General features: G+C 47.2%; 1 protein-coding gene across 5 annotated transcripts in view; it reads left to right on the forward strand.

Moving 5' to 3' along the window:
- The first annotated feature begins 22,723 nt into the window (after nucleotides 1-22,723).
- GRK3 (G protein-coupled receptor kinase 3) overlaps nucleotides 22,724-25,860 on the forward strand; it is a 125,632-nt gene continuing 122,495 nt past the window's right edge. Inside the window, exon 1 of one of the 5 annotated variants that reach the window (XR_016035364.1) lies at nucleotides 22,724-22,964. Coding sequence is in view for 2 of the 5 variants with exons in the window: in XM_088828283.1 (XP_088684409.1) it covers nucleotides 22,852-22,964 (113 nt within the window). In the remaining 3 variants the exon portion in view is untranslated. The remainder of the gene's footprint in view (nucleotides 22,965-25,860) is intronic. The other 4 variants (XR_016035363.1, XM_088828283.1, XM_055404690.2 and 1 more) reach the window with 4 other exon arrangements.

Consider the following 25,860-nt stretch of genomic DNA (forward strand, 5'->3'; position numbering starts at 1 on the left):
CACAATCTAGGTGTTTCATGAAGTGTCTGCTTTGTTTAACATTTAATAGCTACTCTACACATGACTCCTCGGAGAAGGCAATGGCAAGCCACTCCAGTACTCTTGCCTAGAAAATCCCATGGACAGAGGAGCCTGGTGGGCTGCAGTCCATGGGGTCACTACTAGTCGGACACGACTGAGAGACTTCACTTTCACTTTTCACTTTCACACATTGGAGAAGGAAATGGCAACCCACTCCATTGTTCTTGCCTGGAGAATCCCAGGGACGGCGGAGCCTGGTCGGCTGCCGTCTGTGGGGTCGCACAGAGTTGGACACGACTGAAGCGATTTAGCAGCAGCAGCAGCATACATGACTCCAGTTTAAATGATTAATAAGTATAAAAAAATAAGTGAAATAGATGAGAAACAGCAGGATTCAAGGAAAAGACTGACAAATTTTTGAGCAGCCTGAGATTTTTGTGTAAGAGCAACTCTTCCTCCTCTTTGGTGAGCTGTGCTTTGAGGGGGCATTGCCTACTTTTCCTAGAAAGATAATTTCATCTCTGCAGAGTCAACATAAAACCTAAAAGTAGACATAATGGACATTGCCCAAATATTTCTGTCATAATGCACTCGTCGTCAACTATGTCTGTGATAATGCTGCATAGCAACCCCAAACCTCCGTGGTTAATAGCAGACAAAATTTATTTCTTTCTGTTACATGAGTCTGGGTACCAGCCAGTGTTCACCGGACTTAGATTCATGGCAGTTCCATGTGACTCTTGGGCTGGGACCAGGCCGTGGAAGCAGTGGCTAGCTGGAGTGGGGCTAAGTTACAGCTTACACGTATACACAAGGCCTCTGTTTGTGTCGCCATTGAAGGAAACAAATCACAGCGCCCTGCCTCAGGTCAGTGGGATAGGTATCCATTAAGTCTATACCAAAGCAAGAGACCGGGGATGGAAGAGTCATGAACAAACAATACCGTCTGCCTTTCCACCATAACTCACATATCCACACGTTGATCACAACAAGCGTTAAAACTTTTTTATATGTTCAGCATATATAACCCTCCTGGGGGCAATTATTCCCTTGTTTATTATTAATTAAGAAAGTAGGATTTTCCTGGATTTCCCTGGTGGTCCAGTGGTTAAGACTCTGTGCTTCCAGTATTGGGTACATGAATTCGATTCCTGGTCAAGCAAGTTCCACATGCCGTATATCCAGATAAATAAATAAATGAAGACTTAATTTAAAAAAATAGAACTGAAATTTAAAAAGAGAGAGAGAGTAGGATTCTCCTGATTTAATTTTCTCACTGAAAAAGAAATAATGCTGACCGTAGTCATAATGGAATGTTTGCTACATCCCCCACAGCTGAAGCATGTGACCATTACTTCTTTCCCCCTCCATGAGGAAGAAACTATGGTGATCACATTCGATGAGGAAATTGAAATGCTTGGAAGTTAAATGACTTCCCCAGGGTCACCCAGCTAGTAACTGTGAGGCAGTGAAACTAAAATCTAAGCTTGCACTTCCTCCTCTATCGTCCAGGGAGGCCCATAGTTTATTATTTTTAAAATACATTTTTTGTCATGTTCAAATGTTATTGTTATCTTTTAATATTTTACTTTTTTTTTTTTTACATACAATGGAATTTTATTCAACCTTAAAAAGGATTATTTTAATTGGGAGATAAGTGCTTTGCCATGTTGTGTTGGTGTCTGCTGTCCAACAACTTGAATCAGACGTGGTTATATGTGTGAGTCCCCTCCCTTTGGAACCTCCCTCCCGCCTCCCATCCACCTCTCTAGGCCATCACAGAGTGCCAGGCTGGGCTCCTTGTGTTACACAGCAGCTTTCCACCAGCTATCTGCTTTACACACGACAGTGCATACCTGTCAATGCTACTCTCTGTTTGTCCCACCTGCTCCTTCCCCTGCTGTGTCCACCAGCCCCTTCTCTGCTTCTGCATCTAAATACATTTTTAAAATTTGAGGATAGAATTACATTTACAAACTCTGAAGCTAGTACAGAGAGTTCTCTCTCATATACCACTCAGTTTCCCCTACGATTAACACTAATCATATCTTCCATAATTATGGTAAATTTGCCCTAAGTAATGTACCAATACTGATACGTTATTAACTGAAGTCCACACATTATTCAGAGCCTCTTAATCATTTTCGAACATCCTTCTTCTGTTCCAGGCTCCCATCCAGGATGAATCCTACATTCTGTTTACTTGTGTCTCTTCAGATTCTTCTTGGCTGTACCAACTCTTCAGATTCTCTTTTTTGTTTCTTTTTTAAGTTATACACAAAAATTTATTTTTTCCTTTTTTGTATGTGTGTCCTTCATTGGCAGTTTTTTTTTGTTTGTCTTTTAAATTTATTTTTTTATTGAAGGATACTTGTTTTACAGAATTGTGTTGTTTTCTGTCAAACCTCAACATGAATCAGCCATAGGTATACATATATCCCCTCCCTCCCCATCCCACCCCTCTAGGTTGATACAGAGCCCCTGTTTGAGTTTCCTGAGCCATACAGCAAATTCCAGACTTTGTTTTCGATGACCTTAGTTTGAGGAGTCCTGGTCAGGCATTTCATAGAATGTACCTCAGTGGGGGTTTGTCTGGTATCTTTCTCATGATGAGCTGGGGTAATGGTTTTTTAGGACAGAGACCATGGAGATAAAGTGTCGTTCTTGTTACATCCTACCAAGGATACGTGTGCATGCATGTCTGACTCTTTGCAGCCCTGTGGACCATAGCCTGCCAAGCTCCTCTGTCCATGGGATTCTTCAGGCATTAATACTGGAGTGGGAGGGTTACATACAAACATGCCTTAACTTTGGTCACCTGGCTGAAGTGGTGTTGGTCAGATCTCACCACAACCAAGTTTTTCTTTCCCATACCTCGCCCCTCTCCTTGGAAGGAAGGTGCTGTGCCCAGCCCTCACTTAGGGAAAGGGGTTGTATCTTCCATCTTTTTGAGGGTAGAGTAGCTAACTACATTTTTGGGTGTTCTGTATGGGAAATTTGTCTGTGTCCCTCCTTAATTAGGAGTACGTCAAGGCTGTATATTGTCCCCTGCTTATTTAACTTATATGCAGAGTACATCATGAGAAACGCTGGGCTGGAGGAAGCACAAGCTGGAATCAAGATTGCCAGGAGAAATATCAATAACCTCAGATATGCAGATGACACCACCCTTATGGCAGAAAGTGAAGAGGAACTAAAGAGCCTCTTGATGAAACTGAAAGAGGAGAGTGAAAAAGTTGGCTTAAAGGTCAACATTTAGAAAACTAAGATCATGGCATCTGGTCCCATCACTTCATGGCAGATAGTGGGGGAAACAGTGGAAACAGTGGCTGACTTTATTTTTCTGGGCTCCAAAGTCACTGCAGATGGTGATTGCAGCCAGAAATTAAAAGACGCTTACTCCTTGGAAGGAAAGTTATGACCAAACTAGATAACATATTAAAAAGCAAAGACATTACTTTGCCAACAAAGGTCTGTCTAGTCAAGGCTATGGTTTTTCCCGTGGTCATGTATGGATGTGAGAGTTGGACTATGAAGAAAGCTGATCGCCGAAGAATTGATGCTTTTGAACTGTGGTGCTGGAGAAGACTCTTGAGAGTCCCTTGGACTGTAAGGAGATCCAACCAGTCCATTCTAAAGGAGATCAGTCCTGAGTGTTCATTGGAAGGACTGATGTTGAAGCTGAAACTCCAATACTTTGGCCACCTGATGCGAAGAGCCAACTCATTGGAAAAGACCCTGATGCTGGGAAAGATTGGGGGCAGGAGGAGAAGGGGACAACAGAGAATGAGATGGCTGGATGGCATCACGGACTCGATGGACATGAGTTTGAGTGAACTCCGGGAGTTGGTGATGGACAGGGAGGCCTGGCGTGCTGTGGTTCATGGGGTCGCGGAGAGTCGGACATGACTGAGCGACTGAACTGAACCGAACCCCTTAATTAATGTAATCACTTATGATATTTATGTCACTGTGGACGCATTTGTATTCACTTTATACTCTGGGTTACAATCCAGTATCCCTTTATTCATTTTGTAGCTCAGGTCATTCCAGTCTTGGCTCCTGGGAGCTCTTTCAGTCGATTATCGCGGGTCCTTTGATACGCCCCCATCATCTTGTGTGTGTTGTTTTTGCTCGAGCACTTTCTTACTTTCTGTGACTGTCAGATCCTTGACTCACCTTGTGTCTCCTAAGCCAGTCCTAGAAAAGCCGTTTCTCCATAGATCCCTGGGTCCTTTCTCTTTTTTTGAGAATGGCATTAGAAATCAAGAGCTAAAGCGGACTTCCCATGTGGTCCAGTGGTTGACTACCTGTTTCTAATGCAGGGACCATGGGTTCACTCCTTGGTCAGGGAACTAATTCCACATGCTGCATGGTGTGGCCAAAAATAAAGGTTTAAAAAACGAGCTGAGGGTAGATGCTGGTTCTGGTATTTTGGTGGTGGGTGTCTCCTTTTCACCTAAAAGTCAGATCCTTTCTCCAATGATATTCCAAAGAATATCATTATTCTTTTGTACAGAATGGAAGACTTTCCTCTGTAGCTCCTCTCAGCCCTTGGTGTCTAAAGCTCTTCCAGCTCCATCTCTACCTTTCTTGGTTCCTCTATAAGCAGAGAGGCTCAGCAGCTTCTAGATGCAAAGGCTTCATGGTTTCTGGGCGGTGGGAACGCTGCTTTCTGTCTCAATGCCAGCCCCTCTGGCCAAGCATGGCTCTGGATTCAGGTCACGAGCAATGGAGTTAACCATGGCTCTGTTAATTCCATCCCCCTGTTGCATGTGATCACTCAGAATGTGTTATCTTAAGCAAAAGAGTCTGGAGCGTCTCTCCCAACATGTGCCTGGCACCTCCATGCCTCCTCACAGCTTTCTGTGAACTTCTTCCTACCTCACATTGTCTCCAGCAGACCATAACCTGGGGAAATGTGTCCTCTGCAAGCTTGAGGAGTCCTGCCCTATTGGATTATTGCTGCCTGACAAACAAGCACAACAGCTCAGTCGCATACAGAAAGAAGCACATCTTTTTATTTACTGAAGATAATTTTCAATGTTATGCTACTTTCAAGTGTATAGCAAAGATATATACATATAGTCTTTTTCAGATTCTTTCCCATTATAGTAATAGGTTATTACAAGATATTGAATATGGTTCCCTGTGCCATATAGTAGGTCCTTGTTTATCTATTTTACATATAGTAGTGTGTATATGTTACAGGCTTCGCTGGAGGCTCAGCAGTAGAGAATCTGCCTGCCGGTGCAGAAGACTCAAGTTCGATCTTTCTTCTTTGGATCTATTTGGCCTCTCAAATGACCTGAGATTTCTGTTTAAAAAAAAGTTGATATTACTGTCTCCTGTAGAAGAAACTAATAAAGTTATCTCTTTGAAAAAAAAATTAAAAAAAGAATATCAAAGATATTTTTCCCTGGAGAAGGAAATGGCTACCCTCTCCAGTATTCTTGCCTGGAGAATCCCATGGATAAAGGAGGCTAGTGGGCTGCAGTCCATGGGGCCGCAAAAGAGTTGGACACAACTTGGTGACTAACGAACAATAAAGTGTGTATACGTTAATCCCAAGCTCCTAATTTAACAGGTTCTGTAAAACTCTGTATAACCTGGCCTGCACCTACCTCTCTGATCTTATCAGCTGTCTTCCCTCCCATTCCCCTCAGCTCACTGAGCTTTAAATTCTCAGAGCTCATTCCTGCCCCAGGACCTTTGCACCTGTTGTTTCCTTTGCAGAGAGTGCTCTTTTGGCTTCTCCTTTTCCTGGCATCTCTGCAAATCTCAATTCCTCTTCAGAAAGAGCTTTCCATGACCACCTCGCTAAACAGAGACACCCCCCCACCCCCGCCACCGCCACGGAACTCTTTACACATCACTGTTCACAGCGCTTCCTGCAGTCTAACGGGATCCGGTTCATCTATCCACCTGCTGTCTCTGTCTCCTGATAGAGTAAGAATCCTCCCTTGCTTGTTCTGGTGCCCCGGTGTCTCCAGCACCTGGCACCGTACCCGGCACTGAGTAAAAAGGAGTCAGAACCTTAGGAGCCCAGTGGAGGCAGCAGTGTCCTTTGGTGCAGGATAGGGAATGGAAGGGACCTGTGATATTGTCATGGCTGGGGAACTGGGGCTTCTCTAGAGAGAGGGCAAGTGTGAAAGGGAGTGGGGGAGGGCTGCTGCTTGGTGACGGTTATTCAAGTTTATTCATAGAGTATTTCCAAAAGGAATGGTGTGTGGGACTTCCATGGCGGTCCAGGGGCTAAGACTCCATGCTCCCAGTGCTGGGGGCCTGAGTTCTATCCCTGGTCAGGAAACTAGATCCCACATGCCATAACTAAAAGATCCCACCTACTGCAATCAAGATTGAAGATCCCTGGTGCCACAACTGAGACCCAGTGCAGCCAAGTATTTTTTTTTAAAGGAAAATGAAGAAAAAGGAATGGTGTGAGTGTGAATGTGTGTGTGTGAGAGAGAAGAGAAGCATCCTTGTCCAGAATATAGTAGAACTGACATTAGCAGTGTCACAGCATGTATCACTTAATTGTTGGTGTCGTTGTTTAGTCAGTAAGTCGTGTCCGACTCTTTGCGACCCCATGGACTGTAGCCCACCAGGCTCTTCTGTCCTTGGGATTTCCCAGGCAAGAATACTGGAGCGGGTTTCCATTTCCTTCTCCAGAGGATCTTCCCGACCCAGGGATCAAACCCGCATCTCCCATTGGCAGGCGGGTTCTTTACTGATGAGCAACCAGGGAAGCCCATCATATAATTTCCGCCTAGTATTTCGGGGTCCGTGCTCTCTCCAAGGCTTTATCACCCACAAAAGCCTCTCCTCCAAGCTGAAATCTTGAGAGGATCCACTTGGGGAAACAAAAGGACACCCCGGGCCATTGCAGTTCAGCATTATCATTTCTTTCCACTTCCTTATTATGAGGTGGGAATAAAGATAGTTCCCTTAATTTCAGAAGAAATGAAAATGATTTCTCTCTGGGCTGTGGGGTAACTTCCCCCAGCTCCTCTGTCTGCTGCCAGCTCAGATTCACATGTCCTTATAGGTTTTCGGGGGGCCCTTCTCCACCAAATGTTGTTATTGAATATAAACCTCAAAGCAGGAGTTCAAAAGAATGACACTCAAGGCAGCTATATCTTTTTAAAAACCTGAGAACTGAATATACAGTCAGAACCCACCTTTCTCTTCTTCATGTTTCATTTATTTTTTCTCTTTTCCTAGTGGATGAGGAAAAAATGCAGGTGCTTGTTTTAAGGCTGAATTCTTAGAAGCGTAATGCCGTATTGAGTTGTAGCCTCAGAAAACTGCTCAGAACACTGATGTGCACACAGTCTGTTCTCAGTGAACTGAATAGAAATACGAATGTTGGAACAGAGCTGAAACGGCAGTGGTGGGATGGCAAGGGAGATTGGGATTTTCTTTTTTTTCCATCTCCTCCCCGTGTTCATTTTTGGAGCATTTTCTTACTGTTGCCAACGAACCAGCCTCTGCAAACATGGTCCCTGGTGCTGCCACATGGCTATTGTTTAAACTGTCCCCTCTCGCCTGTCACCTCAGTGTAACTCATCCATCTTCTCTGGTTCATTTGTTGATCTGATGCATGCTGTTGCTATTTCAGAGAGTTCTTATGTTCTAGACCTTGGATGAAAAAAGAGGTGACCATCCACCTATCACTGAGGAGCCGTAGCCCCAGAATCGTAAATATTTGCTTGACGAGTGATTTATCACCTTTCAGGCCACGATTAAAGTTTAACTTTCATTGAACAACCACTCCATCTATATCGAGACAAATGAATATTTGCGAACATGTGTGGTGGCCCTTTCACTGTCTCCTGAAAGTCCCTCTGGCTCCCCACTAATCTATTCTCTTCATAGCACTTTGTTTCGAAAACAAAAATATAGTCATGCCACAGCCTGTGTGTCATATTCTATGGCTCCCTAGTGCCCTCTGGATTCAGTCCACACACCTTATTCAGAATTTTTTTTTTTAAGATTTTTTTTTGATGTGGACCATTTTAAAAGTCTTTGTTGGGTTTTTTACACCACTATTTCTGTTGTTTGTTTTTTTTTTTACCTCGAGGATGCAGGATCTTAGTTCCCTGGCCAGGGATCAAACCCATGCCTCCTGCATTAGAAGGTGAAGTGTTAACCACTAGACCACCACAGAAGTCCCTATCCACACTTTTAAGATCCGGCAGGGTTTGGCTTTTCATGGAGATCTCCAGCCCCATTTTATGCTTCCTGTCTGTGAGGCCCGACCCTGGTGTGTCTCGAGGGGCCAGTCAGGAGGCAGAACTGTGTGGTGCTGTGAACTTAGGTCAGCATTACAGGAATCAGAACATACAAGGATGTGGCAGGAGCTGGGAGAAGAAAACCTTCATAAATGGGGGCTGAGGAGGAAGAGAATTCTAGCAGATTGGTGTGTCCGGCTGACACAGGGACCCCGTGAAAGGGACTGATGTAGAAGTCTACGGAAGTCCATAGAGGTCTGTGGCTGCTGCCTGCGTGACTCTGCAGGTGTGTGTCCAGAGACAGGCTGAACATCCGTGCTGATCAGCGGAGTCGAGGAGAGCCGGGACACAGGGCAGGAGAGAGGAAGGACACACTGGATGCTGCCGGCATCGCTGCCTGTCTGCCTCTCACCTCGCCGAACCGAGGACAGCCTTAGAGCACACTGGCTGCTGCGTCACCTGGGTCTCCCTGGTCCTGTACAGCGTCACTTTCAGCACGTCTAACCCAGAAGCACACACAGAAAGGCAGCTTGGCCATCGCGGTTCCCAGCACGACGGAGCTGCTGATGAAATAGTCCATAGGAGTGGGACGGGGTGGAAAATAGAGACACAGTCCCCGTGCTCAGGGAACAGAGACAAAGAGCAGATGCATCCCAAGATGGTATCTGGGCACTTCTGCTGTGTGGTGGATGATATAGTCCTTTCCTCTGCATCTCCACCGAGTCTCCAGGAAAATCCGCACTCCACTGACTTTGCTTTCTTTTCCTTCTCCTTCCTCCCTACACCGACCCCCGCTTCTTCCTTGTAGGTGACCTGAGTCTGGCCTGAAATTGACATGGGAAAGAACAAAGTCTGCAGAGTTGACCCAAGCACATGCACTTTCCATTTTATTAAAGGGGAATGTGAGTTTACAGTGTTGAGAAATCACAGTCTAGGCCAACTCTCTCCTTCTATGTTAATTTTAAATCTTGTGTTTAAATGGTTGCCAGAGGGGGAGGATGGGGAGGAAGGACAGTTAGAGAGTTTGGGATGGACTTGTACGCACTGCTGTATTTAAAATGGATAACCAGCAAGGTCCTACTGTGTAGAACATGGACCTGTGCTCAATGTTATGTGGCAGCCTGAATGAGAGAAGAGTTTGAGGGAGAATGGATACATGTATATGTATGGCTGAGTCCCTTCACTGTCCACCTGAAACTGTCACAACATCTAATTGGCTATACCCCAGTACAAAATTTAAAAGTTTAATAAAAAAAATTCTTGTATTTTAAAGTTACAAAAGTAACACCTTCTTGTAGGAAATACAGCAACACAGAAATAATTAATATTAAAAAAAGTAAGTTCTGTCTCCCTTATTCCCTTCCAGCCCCACTTATTCCTTGTTTCATCATCAAAAAAGCAAAAGCCCAGGGAGATTAAGTGCCTTCCTCTAAATCACATAACACTCATTTTGGCCTGTAATGGGAGCCTCTTAGGAGTGACCCATCTCTCAAAAGGCCAGACTCTGAAAGCCTGTTCTCTGAAATGCTGATTGTCCACCCAAAAGGTCTGGGAGTGTCTTCACCTAAAACAATTTGCATTGATCATTGTGGTTACAATTTCCATTTCTCCATTAAAGTGGGCAGAATGAGGGACATTATCAGAACCTCATGTGGGGCAGTTGTATCTCGGTGGGGGCAACCATGAATTGTGTCAGGGACGGGTCCCTGGTTCAGAGACTCAGTATTACAAGTTGAGTGGGGTCAGCTTATTAACTTGTCTTTGCAGTGACCGGGGGGCTGGTCCCTGGTTCAGAGACTCAGTATTACAAGTTGAGTGGGGTCAGCTTATTAACTTGTCTTTGCAGTGACCAGGGGGCTTGTGGATACAGTGTCTGGCTCAGGGATTTTTCAAAGGCTTTGATCGTGGCTCACAGTATGAAGTGTGTTTTATGTAGCAGCCCAGTATGCACGCATCACACATACATACTCGCATGCACCTCTGAAACAAAGAGCATGAGGTCGTGTTGGTGAGGCCTGTGTAGCAAGGATCTTAGTGTGGCTTCTGGGAGCCAAGGGCAGCCTCCAGTCAACAGTCTACAGGAATCCAAGGTCCTAAATCCAGCAGGCCGTTAGGAACTGTTGGAAATGTTCGCAGCACCCATGTGAGTGTGGAGCAGAGCCTTCCCCAGTTGAGCCTCAGATGAGCCCGCAGCCCCAGCTGACACTTGACACGTGATAGCAGCCCTGTGAGATCAGGATCAGAGGACCCCGTGGAGCCATAACCAGAGTCCTGACCTGCAGGGTCTTTGAGGTGCTAAATAAATGTGTATTGTTGCTGCACAGCAATAACTGACACAAAGGCCTTGTCTCTGCATGGAGATACAGAAGACGATACAGAAATCTAACTTCATCTACCAACAGTTTACGTGCTGGTAATAGACACCCCAGATGGGAGAGAAACCTCCCTGTGGAGGTGCTGAAGTCCTGCAACTCATGGCCAGCAGGTGAAGGCTTTGGGAGTCAAACATCCCATGATGTCTAGACTGTGATCCCACACAGTCCTGGGAAATTACTTTCTCTCTGACACCTTTGTTGGGTTCTGATTGTGATCAGAATAGTCACCAAGACTCCCAAGTGGGCTGTTAGTTGCGGCAACACTTCTTGAGCAAGGCCTCCGCTGGAGAAATTTCTTGATCACAGGCTGGGTGTCCACAAAGATGGCAACTGAACTGATGGGGCAACAGCAGTGGGCCAGCCCAAGGGAGAGGTCAGACGCTGTCAGGTAGAGCCCTAGCACCCAGATCTGGCCGTGACTCCACAGAACCTCTGTCTCTAGCTGCTCAGCCCCACAGGTTGCCTCGTGCATGTGGCATTGATTTGCATAGGACACACTGGTGCACTTTGGAGAAGGAGGCAAAACAGATGTGTCTCTTCATGTCCCCAAGCATGGAAACACTGGGGCCTGATGTTGCTCACCTTTCTTATTTGTTTAGAAACATGAAGGCTTGGATGAATGGAACTGTCATCTGTTTGCTCCCTCTCATTCCCTTTTCATTTTCATAAAATGTATCTTTATTTCAGTATCTCAGATAGTGAGGATGAAGAAATACTCAATAATGAAGAGCATGAATATGCATCCAAAGGAAGGACCATTTTAGAAATGACGCAGATGCTCAATATAAGATCATTTTCCTTAATAATCTCGTGATATTTACTTGTTAAATATGTTGATAAATTGAATTGCATCGACAATGCTGCCTTATGACATAAATATTGACAGTTATGTAAGTAGCAGCAGTGTATCCAGTTGCCCACTGACTTAGTGGTCAGATTCTTGCAGCCCAACATTTAGTTGACCAAGTAAGTCATCAGTAAGATTTGCATCGATTAAACAGAACAGAGGAAAACCTGAATGTTGAATTTTGTGCATTTAGTCACTCAGTCCTGTCGAACTCTTTGGGATCCCATGGACTGCAGCCCACCAGGCTCCTCTGTCCATGGGATTTCCCAGGCAAGAATACTGGAGTGGGTTGCTATTCATTCCCCATTTTTTAAAAAAAGATTTTTTTACGTGGACCATTTAAAAAGTCTTTATTGAATTTGTTATAATATTGTTTATGTTTTATGTTTTGTTCTTTTTGCCAAGGGACATGCAGGATCTCAGCTCCTCTGACCAGGGATTGAACCCAAGTCCGTTGCATTGGAAGGCAAAAGTCTTAACCACTGGACCATCAGGGAAGCTTCCTTCCCATTCTTGTTTAAAGCGGTTTATAAGAAAAGTCCTCCAGAAAAACCCAGTCTCTCCCCTCACCCCCACCCCACATGCCTTTTTTGGGGACCATGTTAAAGGAAGGGGAACGTCATTCTCCAGAGAGCTGCCTGAGCTCTCATTCACATGGTCAGCTGGATGATGTCAGTTCAGTTCAGTCACTCAGTCATGTCCGACTCTTTGTGACCCCATGGACTCCAGCACGCCAGGCCTCCCTGTCCATCACCAACTCCTGGAGTTCACTCAAACTCGTGTCCATGGAGTCGGTGATGCCATCCAACCATCTCATCCTCTGTTGTCCCCTTCTCCTGCTACCCTCAATCTTTCCCAGCATCAGGGTCTTTTCCAATGAATCAGTTCTTCGCATCAGGTGACCAAAGTATTGGGAGTTTCAGCTTCAGCATCAGTCCTTCCTATGAATATTCAGGACTGATCTCCTTTAGGATGTCAGATCCCTATCTGACTCTGTGCACGACCCCCCATTACTGTCAGGACAGAGTGAGCGCTCCGTGGCCCCGGAAGGCCTGACTTCTGCCCTGTCTCAGGCCTCACTTCACCGCCCCCTTCTGCTCAGGGCCTCTCTCCAGGCTGCATCCTCCACCTGGGAAGAGCCATTGCTCTTTCCCTTTTTGCTCATCCTTCAGTTCCCAGCTTAAATGTCACCTCCTCAGAGAAGCCCTCCTGGATCCACACCTGACTGTGAGGTCTCACTCTCAGATATCTATATACTTCTGGCACATAGCAGGATTTCAGTGAGCTGCTGACAGAGTCCCCTTGTGCCAATGTTACTCTGTAAAGGTAGACAGTATTACCTGGCTTCCACTATCATCCAGTGACCCCAATAAAGATTTGCCAAATAAATGATTGATAGAGTAAAGAAATCTATGAACAGATGAACAAATGTAGATCAATGTAATGTTTTTAATGTGTGTGTTTTTTTTTTATTCTGAGACTTTACTTTGTTTCCCAGAGACTACGAGAAGAGCTTTCCTCATCTTCCGATAATTACCACTTTAGCTCTGAGGTTTATGGTGGCTGGATCATGGTTTCCTCTAGGGTAGGGGTCCCCAGCCTCTGGGATCTAATGCCTGATGGTCTGAGGTGGAGCTGATGTAATAATAATAGAAATAAAGTGCACAGTAAATGTAATGCCCTTGGATCATCCTGAAACCAGGTTCCCCACCCCATCCGTGGAAAAATTGACCTCCACCAAACCAGTCTCTGGTGCCAGAAAGGTCAGGGACCGCTGCTCTCGGGGACTGTGTCTTCACTCAGAGGGGTCAGCTTTGGTGATGCTGACAACGAGGGTTATAAGACTGTCATGGTGGGGGTGAGGGTGGCTGGTCACCGTCACTGGAAGGAGAGCTTTGGGGCTGGAGTGGTTCCAATCCTCAGTTAAGTCTTAGATGCTTAAAACTGGCCCTGAGAATGTGATTCTCTGAAGGAGAGTATTCTAGACCCGAGAGTGATCAGGAGTCCAGGACTTTTTGTGGTCTCCTGTCAAATTCCATGCTCCATTCTCTCCGGAAACAGTGTTGTGTGGTGGGGGCCCCGGGCGGGCGCGTAAGTGTTGGCGCCTCTAGGCACAGGGTCCATCAGACGTGACTGCAGGGGAGGGGACGTTGCTCATTCAGTCCGTGGGGTCCTTTCTGCGTGTCTCCTTATCTTGTTTAGTCCTCGCCATCGTCAGTCTCGCATGCTCAGTCGCTTCAGTCGTGTCCAGCTCTTTGCGACCCTATGGACTGTAGCCCGCCAGGGTCCTCTGTCCATGGGATTCTCCAGGTAAGAATTCTGAGTGGGTTGCGATCCCCTCCTCCAGGGTGTCGTCCCAACCCAGGGACTGAATCTGTGTCTCCTGCATTGGCAGGCGGATTCTTTACCCACTGAGCCACCTAGTTACCCTCAGTTCCAGAAGGGACAATGGAGATTCAGAGAGGGGAAGTTCCCTGGTCTAAGATCATGCAAGTAATGTTAGAAGTGAGATCACATGGAGAATTCCGTCAGTATCCAGCCTCTTTCCTCTCAACTGTACCACCACACTGAAATCACTCTAGTTCAGTGAGGTCAGCTGAGTGATTCCTGGGGTAGAAAACCCTCCTACCCTTGATATATCACAGGTACACACACAAAACAATCCTGGTAGATAAAAAATTTTTAAGAGCAGAGCCTGTTATTTTATAATCAGGTGGCTTAGAAATGCAGACATTTGGGGGACAGTTGACTTCCTGACTGGTTCCAAATAGGAAAAGGAGCACGTCAAGGCTGTATATTGTCACCTTGCTTATTTAACTTATATGCAGAGTACATCATGAGGAACACTGGGCAGGAAGAAGCACAAGCTGGAATCAAGATTGCTGGGAGAAATGTCAATAGCCTCAGATATGCAGATGACAGTACCCTTATGGCAGAAAGTGAAGAGGAACTCAAAAGCCTCTTGATGAAAGTGAAAGAGGAGAGTGAAAAGATTGGCTTGAAGCTCAACATTCAGAAAACAAAGATCATGGCATCTGGTCCCATCACTTCATGGGAAACAGATGGAAAAACAGTGGAAACAGTGTCAGACTTTATATTTTTGGGCTCCAAAATCACTGCGGATGCTGATTGCAGCCATGAAATTAAAAGACGCTTACTCCTTGGAAGGAAAGTTATGACCAACCTGGATAGTATATTAAAAAGCAGAGACATTACTTTGCCAACCAAGGTCCGTCTAGTCAAGGCTATGGTTTTTCCCGTGGTCATGTATGGATGTGAGAGTTGGACTGTGAAGAAAGCTGATCGCCGAAGAATTGATGCTTTTGAACTGTGGTGTTGGAGAAGACTCTTGAGAGTCCCTTGGACTGCAAGGAGATCCAACCAGTCCATTCTACAGGAGATCAATCCTGGGTGTTCATTGGAAGGACTGATGCTAAAGCTGAAACTACAATACTTTGGCCACCTCACGCGACGAGTTGACTCACTGGAAAAGACTCTGATGCTGGGAAAGGTTGAGGGCGGGAGGAGAAGGGGACAACAGAGAATGAGATGGCTGGATGGCATCACCGACTCAATGGACATGAGTTTGAGTGAACTCCGGGAGTTGGTGATGGATAGGGAGGCCTGGCGTGCTGTGATTCATGGGGTTGCGGAGAGTCGGACACGACTGAGCTGAACTAAACTGAACTGACTTCCTGACAAATTCATCCTAGCGTGTAAATGATTGATAGGAAATCTTTCCCTGAGAGCCCCTTTTGGTAAGGGAGGAGAGCATGGAGAAGTGGAAAGGGGACATGTGTGCCTGAAGGGCTCAAGGGGCAGGGGGAGACGGGAGGAAGGGGAGAGGAAGAGCGAAAAGAGAAAAGGGCTTGGGAAATGAAAGGAGATCCAGGAAAGACTTCCTGACAGCTTTGCTCACTGCTCCGAGGTGACTAAGTGGAGTCTCTCTCAAAGAGATGCCAGGGGTGACGTTTGAGCATAGAACTGAGTGGTGGGAGACCAAGAGAAGACCTTGAAGGAGAGTGTTCCAGGCAAAGGGACCAGGAGGAAAAACATCTGAAGCTAGACTTAGTTTGGCCAGAGTGATCTGGGCTCAGTGAGTAACAGGAAGTGATTTGGAAAGAGCATTTTAATGGGATTTTTATAGCTTGCTACACACTGGAACAAGTGCTATGCTGTCTTCTTAAAAAATATTTTTTTTTAGCTGTGCTGGGTCTTCATTGCTGCATGCAGGCTTTCTCTTGCTGCAGCCAGCAGGGGCCACTCTTCGTTGCAATGCAGGGGCTTCTACTGCTGCGGTGAAAGGGAAAGTCACACAGTCGTGTCTGACTCTTTGTGACCCCATGGACTGTCCATGGAATTCTCTAGGCCAGAATACTGGAGTAGGTAGCCTTTCCCTTCTCCAGGGGATCTTCCCAACCAGGGATCGAACCCAGGTCTCCTGCATTGCAGACAGATTCTTTACCAGCGTTTACTGCGATAGCTTCTCTTATTTCAGAGCACAGGCTGTAGGAGGCAGGCTTCAGTAGCTGTGATGCATGGGCTTAGTGCCCTGTAGCATGTAGAATCTTCCTGGACCAGGGATCGAACCCATGTCCTTTGCATTGGCAGACGGATCCTTAACCACTGGACCAACAGGAAAGTCGTGTGTTATGTTATCTTGTTTGACCCAGCAGCCTCATGACTTAGAGTATTGGGACATTTAGAAGACAGGAATCGGGGGCCAAACTCCGGACTCAGACTGCCTGGGTTCAGATCCTATTGATTTAGTTATTGTATCGATACTTGTTTTGCAGGTGACTTGATGGAGACCAACTATCTCTATCTTGAGCATTTGGGGAAGATTTCATGAGATAGTTACACAATGTGTTCAGTGTGATAATTGGCACACATAAGTGCTTAATGATTGTTACCTATTATAATTCCTATTTTATATAGTCAAAGTGGCTTATTTGGAAGAGTGCTTCAGTGTGCCTAGAAATTTCCTGGGAGTGATTCTGTGTCTCAGCCTACCACACTGAAGGTACTCAGTAAACATTTGTTGAATGAGTGAAAGCATGAACTAACGTGGCATGAATCAGGCAGAAATAGAAAGGAGAGCGTGGAAGTGTCGATGGAGGACTCTGAAGATGATTCGGTGGACAGTGGGGAGCTACTGAAGGTTCTTGAGCAGGAGCAGGGAGGCGTCGGATGGATTGAAGGAGGGAGGGTTGGAAGCAGGATGAGTAGTTGGCAGGCTGTGGGCATCTTCTGGATGAGGAATAAAAGACTTGTTCTGCAGGTTCCAGGAGGAATGGAAGGAGGCCTTTCCTTTCACTCTTACTGCTGCAGATCACCGTGGGTGGCTCCCTTCCGTGTTGTAACACACCTGTGCACCTCTGCGTGTGATGTGCTGGTCTGCCAACTGCAGCCACTGGCATCCAGACCTCCTGGATTGCTACCCTAGATGGCTCCAGGGTCCCCTCTTGCTCACCTGTCCTGTATATCCAGCCAGCAGACTCTTATTACAAAGGTGCCTCTGATGTTGTCACTCTTCTCTTTGAAAACTTCTGCTGACTTCCCACTGCCCCTTAGATAGCTTCAGCTCCCCTCTGTGGCTCCCAGGCCATGTCTAATCTTGTCCTGCTGACCCCTCTAGCCTGTTTCTCCTGCTTCTCCTTTCTCTCAGGATTTCCCACTGAGGCTCAGGTGATCTGACCCTTCTCCGTCTCGAGTCTTCCTGGGTGACACCTGCTTGAACAACTTCAGACCCTGAACTGAAGGTTCCAGGGTGACTGGGAGCGGGGCTTTTTATCCTTCAAGGTGCCCTGGAATTGCTTGGGCAGGGCTTGTCCTCTGTCAGGGAGCTCCCTTTTTAGTAGGCAGTTATGGTTTCCTACTCCCCCACCTTTAGATTATCTATGATAGAAAGTTCTTGAGGCAAAGAAACTGTAATCTTTTATTCCATCCATCCATCCATCTATGCATCCATCCATCCTTTCATCTAGCCAGCCAGCCATCCAACACGTTTACTGAGCACGGTCAGTGTGCTGACTGCATGTGCTGGAGGAAAAGTTTCTACTCTGGAAACCTGCTGATGGATCGATCGCTCACCTCACCTGTACATCATGGCACCGGTGATTGCTAACGCTCTAGGTATGTCCTGATACAGTAAAACTGAAGCTCACAAGATGGTTTGTGAGAGGTGCAAGTATTCTTCACCATGCAAAGGGTTTCACTGTAGGATTAAGTAAAGCCAGAGAATTTTACAATTTGACGGGGCCTCAGGGAGCAGCTCATTCAGTCCCTTCATTAGGCAGCAGTGGACGGTGAGAGTTAAAAAACTGAAGAACTCGCTTACAGTAAATCAGCAATGCTAAAGTCAGAGGGTCATGTCCAACACTGCTTTTCCATTCCTGGGACTGGTCACTTTCCACCATGCTGTGCCGTTGTAGAGATACTCTGCTGATGATGGGGATAATAAGGATGATAACTTTTTTTTGAGCACCAGACACTGTTGTGTTTTTCATGTTACAACATGGTTCTCACAGCAGTCTCATTAATACCACTGAGAGTGCCGAGGCTCAAAGAGGTTAAGCAGTTTGTCTAAGATCACACAGCTCAGAAGTACTAGCCTCGGGAGTTCTAACCCGGGCCACCTGGCTCCTGAGCCCAGGTTCTGAACCACATCGCTCCAGAGCTTCTCTACAGAGAGGGATTGACCCACCTCCCCGCCCCTCCGCCCCACCCTGCAGAGAAGTGTGTTTCCACCCATTTATTTAAGGGTCCTTCTGTATTGAATGTAATTTCAGTTTGTGAACCAAATTGTGATTTGGTTTGTGAACCGAAGTTTGGTATTAGACCTTTCTGTAGTTCTTTGAAGGTATAGAGTGCTAGGCGTAGAACCTCTGTTAAAGTTTGTGAAGCTTTGCTGTTGAAACAGCGTGAAAAGCAGTTGCTGTGATGCGTGTGACAATGAGCAGGACCGTGATCTAAGTAACAGGTGAGTTGGGATAGTGGCCCTGGCATGGCTGCAAACACCTGCACACTTTACAGAATGAGATGTTCGGAAATAAACCCACCCGAACCCCAGTGGCGTGCACTGTTTTTAAGAAGCAACTATATTTGGGGACTGTTGTTGTTTAGTTGCTAAATTGTGTTTGACTCTTGTGACTCCATGGATTGTAGCCCGCCAGGCTCCTCCGTCCATGGAATTTCCCAGGCAAGAATTCTGGAGTGGGTCTCCATTTCCTTTTGCAGAGGATCTTCCTGACCCAGGGATTGAACCTACATCTCCTGCATTGCAGGCGGATTCTTTCCTGCTGAACCACTGGGGAAGCTCATATATAAGGGATCACTTACCAAAAAAATCCCTTTCTCTTAGCAGGGATTGGATGAAACACTGTGATATTAATGAATTAAGCACAGGCACATTCTGCCGGTCCCCAACACCTTTTTTTAAAATTTAATTTTTAGGTTACATTGCAGTTGATTTACAATGCTGTGTCAGTTTCAGGTGTACAGGAAAGTGATTCAGTTATGCTTATACATGGATACATTCTTTCTCAGATTCTTTTCCCATACAAGTTTTTACAGGTTATTGAGTAGAGTCCCCTGTGCTATTCAGTAGGTCCTTGTAAGATTATCTGTTTCATATATAGTACTGTGTCTATGTTAAGCCCAAACTCCTAATTTATCCCTTCCCCCTCAAAAATCTTCTAATTGGAATCTTAAAGTTGACTTTTTTTTCCCCTGTGTCCATGATTGGTTTTCCAGAACAACCCTCCCCTCTCAGTTTTTATAATCCGGGAATTCTCACTGTGAGTAGGAAGCCCCAGTAAAGCATAGAATCTAAAACAAATACGAGTTAGTTCTTTAGTAAGCTTTCGTCCCTTGAAGCTGTTATCAAAATTAACCCCCGGGAGCATAAATTTAAAGCATTCATCTCAGCAACACCTCCCCTGATCTTGGGAAGTCATAGAAAAGAGGAAAAGAGAACATTATGAACCTTGCAGGAACTCTGGAGTTTTTTATCAATTATCACAAGCAGCATGAACCCCAGTCATTGAAATCATCTCAGGGAGTGGGAGGGCGGGAAGTGTGCTTATTTGCAAGGGAGCCTTATTGGCTGAGAACAAATGGGTTGCTATTTTTTATTTGTTTTCTCTGTTCGTCCGTAATGATTACAGGCTGGCCTTGGTGTTTAGCGACAGGATCCAGCAGGTCAGTGATGACAGCTCCATCACTGTCATTAGCGCCTGTTGTCTGCAGTGAACATGAACAGCTGTTCCGTATTGAGACCGTCCAGGGGAAGAAGGAAGGGGAGGGGCGAAACGCGGGGAGAAAGTCGGACAGTGAAGGAGGGAGCCAGGAATCCAGCATTCACATTAAAAGAAGTGGGTGCTGCGGCCACTAACTTCATGGGGGAGGGGCCTCAATTTTGATTCGCTCTTCTTTTTATTAGAAGAGTCATTGGTTGTGTCTGTAAAGACTAATCTTTTATTTTTTGGTGCCAAGTTGGCTTCCTAGAAATGCACTGAGGAGATACCCTTTTCGAAAAGGGCCTTTCTGCTTCAAGGGTGGTGTCTGGGAATGACTTTCTTTTCAGTATCTTCTCCAGCAGGCAAAAGTAAAATGAAGCAAAATAGAGGAAATGCAGTGACCTTTGTTGGGGACCTACTGGGTGTCAGGCACAGTGCATTTTTATGAGGATTATCTCCTCCTTTTCTAACAATCCTGGGGTCCGTTTGGTGGTTTTGTTCCCGTACTGATGAGAACAATAAAATATAAAAGTGTTATCTCGAAGATCACGCCAGCTAGACAGGGCAGAGCTTGGGTTAGAACTCAGGTGTGTCTCCTGTTCCAGATTTACTGCTCCACGCTGCAGCCCACCCACTTCCTCCCCAAAGAAAGAAAGAGAAACCACCCACTGCCAAACAAAAAACTGAATTCCAAGAGGCAAGGTTTAAAATCTCAGTATTTGTAAGACCGTGAAAATGTAGGCAGAGTATGTATTTATTTGATGATTGAATCATGCGAAAGCAAGGATGATTTTTTTAAAAAGACATATTGAAAGAAATTGTACAAATTATAAAAATGTGTTTTTTTTTTTGAGGGGGGAAACTTACCCTTCCTCCTGGGGTGATTCTTGACAAGGCCTTCTGTGTTCCTTCCCCCCCCCCAAAAAGAAAGTGGGTGGCAGATGAAAGTTCGATATTTGGCTTATGCAAATCACCGGTGAATTTTGTGCCCCCTTGCCATTTTGGCTTTCTGATGCCTGACCGAGCTCCTTTGAGCTGAGTGCCTGCTTCTCACACACCTCTTATCCTATTCTGGACAAGTTCACTGAATGCCGTGCCTTCGGTCTTGAGAAAACCAGCCAGTTGTGATGACAGGCATACAGGGAAAAAGACAGCGGGGAGGTGTGACTTGGTAGGAGAGAGAAAAAAAAGAGGGCAGGGCCCTTGGGATGCCCAAATGAGGCTGTTTCTGCTGTGACATTGCATTTAACGTCCAGAATTTGACCTTAACCATATCTGGGGCACTCTGTGGACCATGTAAGCTATTGACAGAACGTTTACTCAAATCCTAGTTAAAGTCAAGACTCCTGGTACAATGTGACCGAAGTGAATGCATTTAAAGGATTTTTTTTTTTTTAATGGATTCTCAGTTAAGGTTTTCCTACGATGTCCTGAGTGTCCCTTAACTTCACTCTGGCTGGAGTGATGGGTTCCGAACATGGACTTGTGTGCGCTGCTGTGAAAAATTAAGAAGTAAATGAAAACCCCAGGCCCACGTAGGGAGTGTTGCCACCAGACGCCAAGACTGAGGATCAGAGAAGCTGGAAATTCCCTCCTGCCTGGGTATTTGGCCTCCAGCTTTTCCACTTCCCTATATCATCCTTCTGTTGGGTCTGTGTGCACAGTGTTGTTTAGTTGGTAAAACGTGTCCGACTTGTTGGGACCCCATGGAATGTAGCCCACCAGTCTCCTCTGTCCATGGGATTTCCCAGGCAAGAATACTGGAGTGGGTTGTGATTTCAGTCTCCAGGGGATCTTCCCAACCCAGGGATCAAACCCACAATTCCTGCATTGGCAGGAGGATTCTTTACCACTGAACCACCAGGGGAAGTAGGGCTCCCCTAATTTGATGGTAAAACCACAAGAGCCTGAACGCCAGTTCTAGTTCTCAGCGACCATTATTAACATCTAAAGGCAAACCTCTGCATGCAGGGGCGTGGTGTCCACCTTGGACAGACAGCTCCTGTACCAGTGGGCTCCTAAGGCCAGCTCTGCTCCCACTAGGGAGCTCTCAGTCCAATTTGCCCTGCTTCCTTAGCTTGAGACAAGTAACCTTCCAGCTGTTCAGTTTCTCTTTGCAGAGTTTATAGGGTGGGGGGTGGGGGGTGGGGGATTGGCGTGTTCAGGGTCAGGACTGAGGCTTTAGGGGCCGGCCAGCCCGGGACTGTTCAAAGCCGACCTGGACTGAGGCTTCAGCATCACCTGGCTGGACAGGTGGCGCTCGCGCATTTCTGGAAGGAGAAGGGGACGACAGAAGATGAGATGGTTGGATGGCATCACCGACTCAACGGACATGAGTTTGAGTGGACCCCGGGAGTTGGCGATGGACAGGGGGCCTGGCGTGCTGCAGTCCATGGGGTCACAAAGAGACGCGACAGAACTGAACTGTGGGGGGCGGGGGAGAGGGGTGTTCAGGGTCAGGACTGAGGCTTTAGGGGCTGCCCCGCCGGGGGCTGTTCAAAGCCGACCTGGACCGAGGCTTCAGCATCACGTGCGTGGACAGGTGGGGCTCGCGCATCTCTGGAGCCACCCCAGACGGTCTAGAGGATGCTGATGGGTTCTGTCCAGTTTGAGAACTGCCGTGTCCGGGGAACAGGGACCTCCTCGTTGTCCACTGGGTGCTGGGCATCGGGTCCTGGGCGCCCTCAGTTCGCAGGGGTCCCCAGGGGGGCAGAGAGGGCGGCGTGAGAGCGCCTGGAGCTGCGGGCGGGAAGTCGGGAGCAGGAGGAGGAGCAGGAGGAGGAGTAGAGGAAGTCCCCCGTGGCCACCCCGAGGGGAGGGCGGGACGGTGCCCACAGGGAGCGGGTCGGCGGGCGAGAAGCGGCGCCGCTGGGCTCGGGCGCCGAGGGGAACTGGCCGCCGGGCGCGCGCGCTCCCCGCCGACCCCCGCGGAAGGGGCGGGGCGGGCGCGCGCGGGGCGCTGAGCGGGGGCGCGCGCGGGGCGCTGAGCGGGCGCGCGCGCGGGGCGGGCGGGGGCGCTGCCCCGGGGCGGCCCCGCAACGTCGGGGCGCGGCGGCGGCGGCGGCGGCGGGAGCGCGTCCCGTCCGGGTCCCGAGGAGCCGCCGCCGCCGCCGCCGCGGCCGCCGCTCGCCAACATGGCGGACCTGGAGGCCGTGCTGGCCGATGTCAGCTACCTGATGGCGATGGAGAAGAGCAAGGCGACCCCGGCCGCCCGCGCCAGCAAGAAGATCGTCCTGCCCGAGCCCAGGTACCGGCTCCCCGCGCCCCGGCGCCGCCGCCGCCCCCCGCGCGGCCGCCAGCGACCCCCTGCGTCCGGGAGGGTCGGGCGCTCAGCCCGCCTGTGAGCCCCGGGCCGGCGCTGGGGGGAGCGGGCGCCGAGCGGCCGGCCTCGCCGTGCCCGTCTCTGAAGCGGGGCTTCGGAGGGCTGCTGGCGGGGGACTCCGGGGGAGAGCGCCCCGAAGTGCCCGGCGCGGCGGCCGGCGAGCAGCGAGCGCCGCTGGGAGGGGTGGCTCGGCTGCGGCGTGACTTCGCTGCACCAAGCCCGGTCCCTTTCTCCCGGGCCAGCCCCGCCGCTGTGGTCCTCCCTGCTCTAATTGCTGTGCCTCCCTCCTGCCCCACCGCTGGCCTCCCGGCCGCATCTGTGTCATCCCCGTCCCCCACTCCAGCCCCCACACCGTCGCCCGCCTGCCCCGTCCGACCTTCTGCCCGGTGCTGCCTCCCTTCCCCTGCGCTCCATCCCGGCCGTTCCCTACATAGTTCCTGCGGCTCTGCCCCTTTCCAACTCCGTCCTCTCCTCAGCTCCCTCTGGGCGCCTCAGTTGGGGAGTGCAGGCGAGTTGCCTTTCTTTTTTTTTTTTTGACCCGGCCACTTAAATGACCGTTTTCCATGCTCGCTCCCTCTTTTAAGGTCCATCAGGCAGCAAGTAGTGAATTCTGACCCACTTGATTTTCTGTTTGGTACGTGGTGACAGGTCCCATTGGCGGCACTTTATTAAAAGGTTGAAATGGGAATCACTTCAAAATGCATGTTGAATGGGTGATTTCAGGCAGAAATTTTGTTTAAATTACCAGCCAAGGACCCGATTGAATTGGCAAGGGTCTTGGTGAGGTCCATACCAAGCTGTGTTTTTTTTTTTTTTGCCTCAGAAATGATTTATTATTGGTGAAGTAATAAAATACTTGATTAGTTCATATCATTGGCACTACCTATCATTGGCATTACCCCAGAAAAGGTCATTTATCAGATTAATAGTGAGTTTCAGATAGTGTATCAGAGGATTGGAGTTGGTTTCTCCCCCCCCCACCCCCCAGCTTCCTTCCTAAATAACACCATCAGAGTGGTACAGCAAACGTGGCTCCTTGACGCTTATAGCTCTTGGTGGAATTGATGGTACAATGAGGCATCTTCTTAATGGTGAATTTAAAACTATGTATTTTTGTATATTTCTGAAAACTAAAACTAAAAGCCATTCTCCATTTGAAAGCATCAGCCCTTCATGCATTCTAAGATTGCTTAAATATTACCTTGGCATAAGGGAAAACAAATCTTTCTTGTGATGCTGAGTGATCATCAGATTGTTTTTTTACAATTCCAGGAGCCTGAGCCCCACGATATAGAAAATATCAGTCCCTTTGTGCTGTTTGTTGTGAAAAGTCAAATTGTGTACATGAAGGTACGCTTCCTGAATGTTTTTGGCTCGTTTGTCCTTCTTAGCCCCTGCATCTTGGTGTTTCAGGGGAAAACCTACTTTGATGAGCAGGAACAGGCAGGAAATGTCGGGAAGAGTGGAAACCCTTTGGAGCATCGTGAATATAGCATTCCTGTTCCAGACTTTAATGTGTCCGGAGCTCACTGACAAGCAGTGCTGTTTAAAATTTTTGGCAAATGGAAAACTAAGTAAAACAGGAACCCTGAATGAAACCCGGGTTTTATTTTAAAAAACCCCAAAACCCCCTGCATTTCTATAAATGTCATATATAAGGCTTAGTTTCTTTTCCTCTTTTTCTTCCTTAAGGACAGGGAATTCTACATATATAAAGTATCTGTATGTAAAATCAGCAAATCTTAACTCGTGGACAGTTTTTTTGTGGGGGGGGAGGGGTGATATATACTATTATTAAAATTAGGAACTTCTGTTCATTTTGTTTTTCTTGGTGTTTTGAACTTAATGTGACTTCTGCTTTTTTAATGTCCCTCCTAAGAACATCCTTAGTGCTTAGGGTATTCACTTCCTTGTGTGAAGGGCTTTGTTTTCAGTGACATTCTTTGGTAATGCTCTCTTTAAGGCAGAATTAGTGACTGGCCAGCAGATTTCTCATGACATTTTAGAATTGAGACATAGAAACAGGAGAGTAATTTTAGGAAGAAGCTCTTTAGTAATTGTTATTCTGTTGCTGTTTCTCTCTCTCTCTCTCTTTTTTCCCAAATAGACTTGAATTAGGCCATTGGAACATTCTCCAGAGATTCTAACTTGTTTTGAATTTATCTCAGCTGGCTTTACTTTTCTCCTGTGACCATTCTTATAGTCACTGCCACTCCTTGTGCTGAGCTAGGGTTCTGTACGTTGAGATCATCAGGTAGAATATCTTCACACCTTTCTCCAACTGGATGGCAGTTGGTGGCTTACCTGCCTGATCTGGGGATGGGGTGGGAGGTTGGGGGATTTCTAGATCTGGTAAAAAAGTAAATTTCACATGAAAATGCCTCCGCATCATGACTCAAAAGACTAGTGTGATTTCAGTCTTTGGTGAAGGATACAGGTCAGATGTTCTCTGATGCAAGTTTCTGTTTCAGCTTCATTTTGAGGAAAGCTGCGTGGTCACCAGCCTCTGGCATTCCTGAGCAAGAGCTTTAGCATTATATGCTCAGTTTCTAAATGGGAAGCATAGAACTTGCCATTGGTTTATGCCTGGTGACTCGTCTTTCCAGCTAACCAACTATTTGAAGCCACTGTAGCATTTTGTGTGCTTCCTCATTTCACTTACTTCACCTTTTCCTCCAGTTTTGCACAGAGAGACAACAGAACAAAGCAATATCCAGCTAATTTCAATGAAATGAGGGGTATGCAGTCCCCTGCCTATTACGGGAGAGTCTCAGAAAATGGAACATTCCGCCCAGGGGAGATTTTGCTTCTCAGAGATGGC

This window comes from Moschus berezovskii, chromosome 19 (assembly GCF_049115385.1).
Source record: "Moschus berezovskii isolate FMDL1 chromosome 19, NW_MosBer_1.0, whole genome shotgun sequence".
Taxonomy (NCBI): domain Eukaryota; kingdom Metazoa; phylum Chordata; class Mammalia; order Artiodactyla; family Moschidae; genus Moschus; species Moschus berezovskii.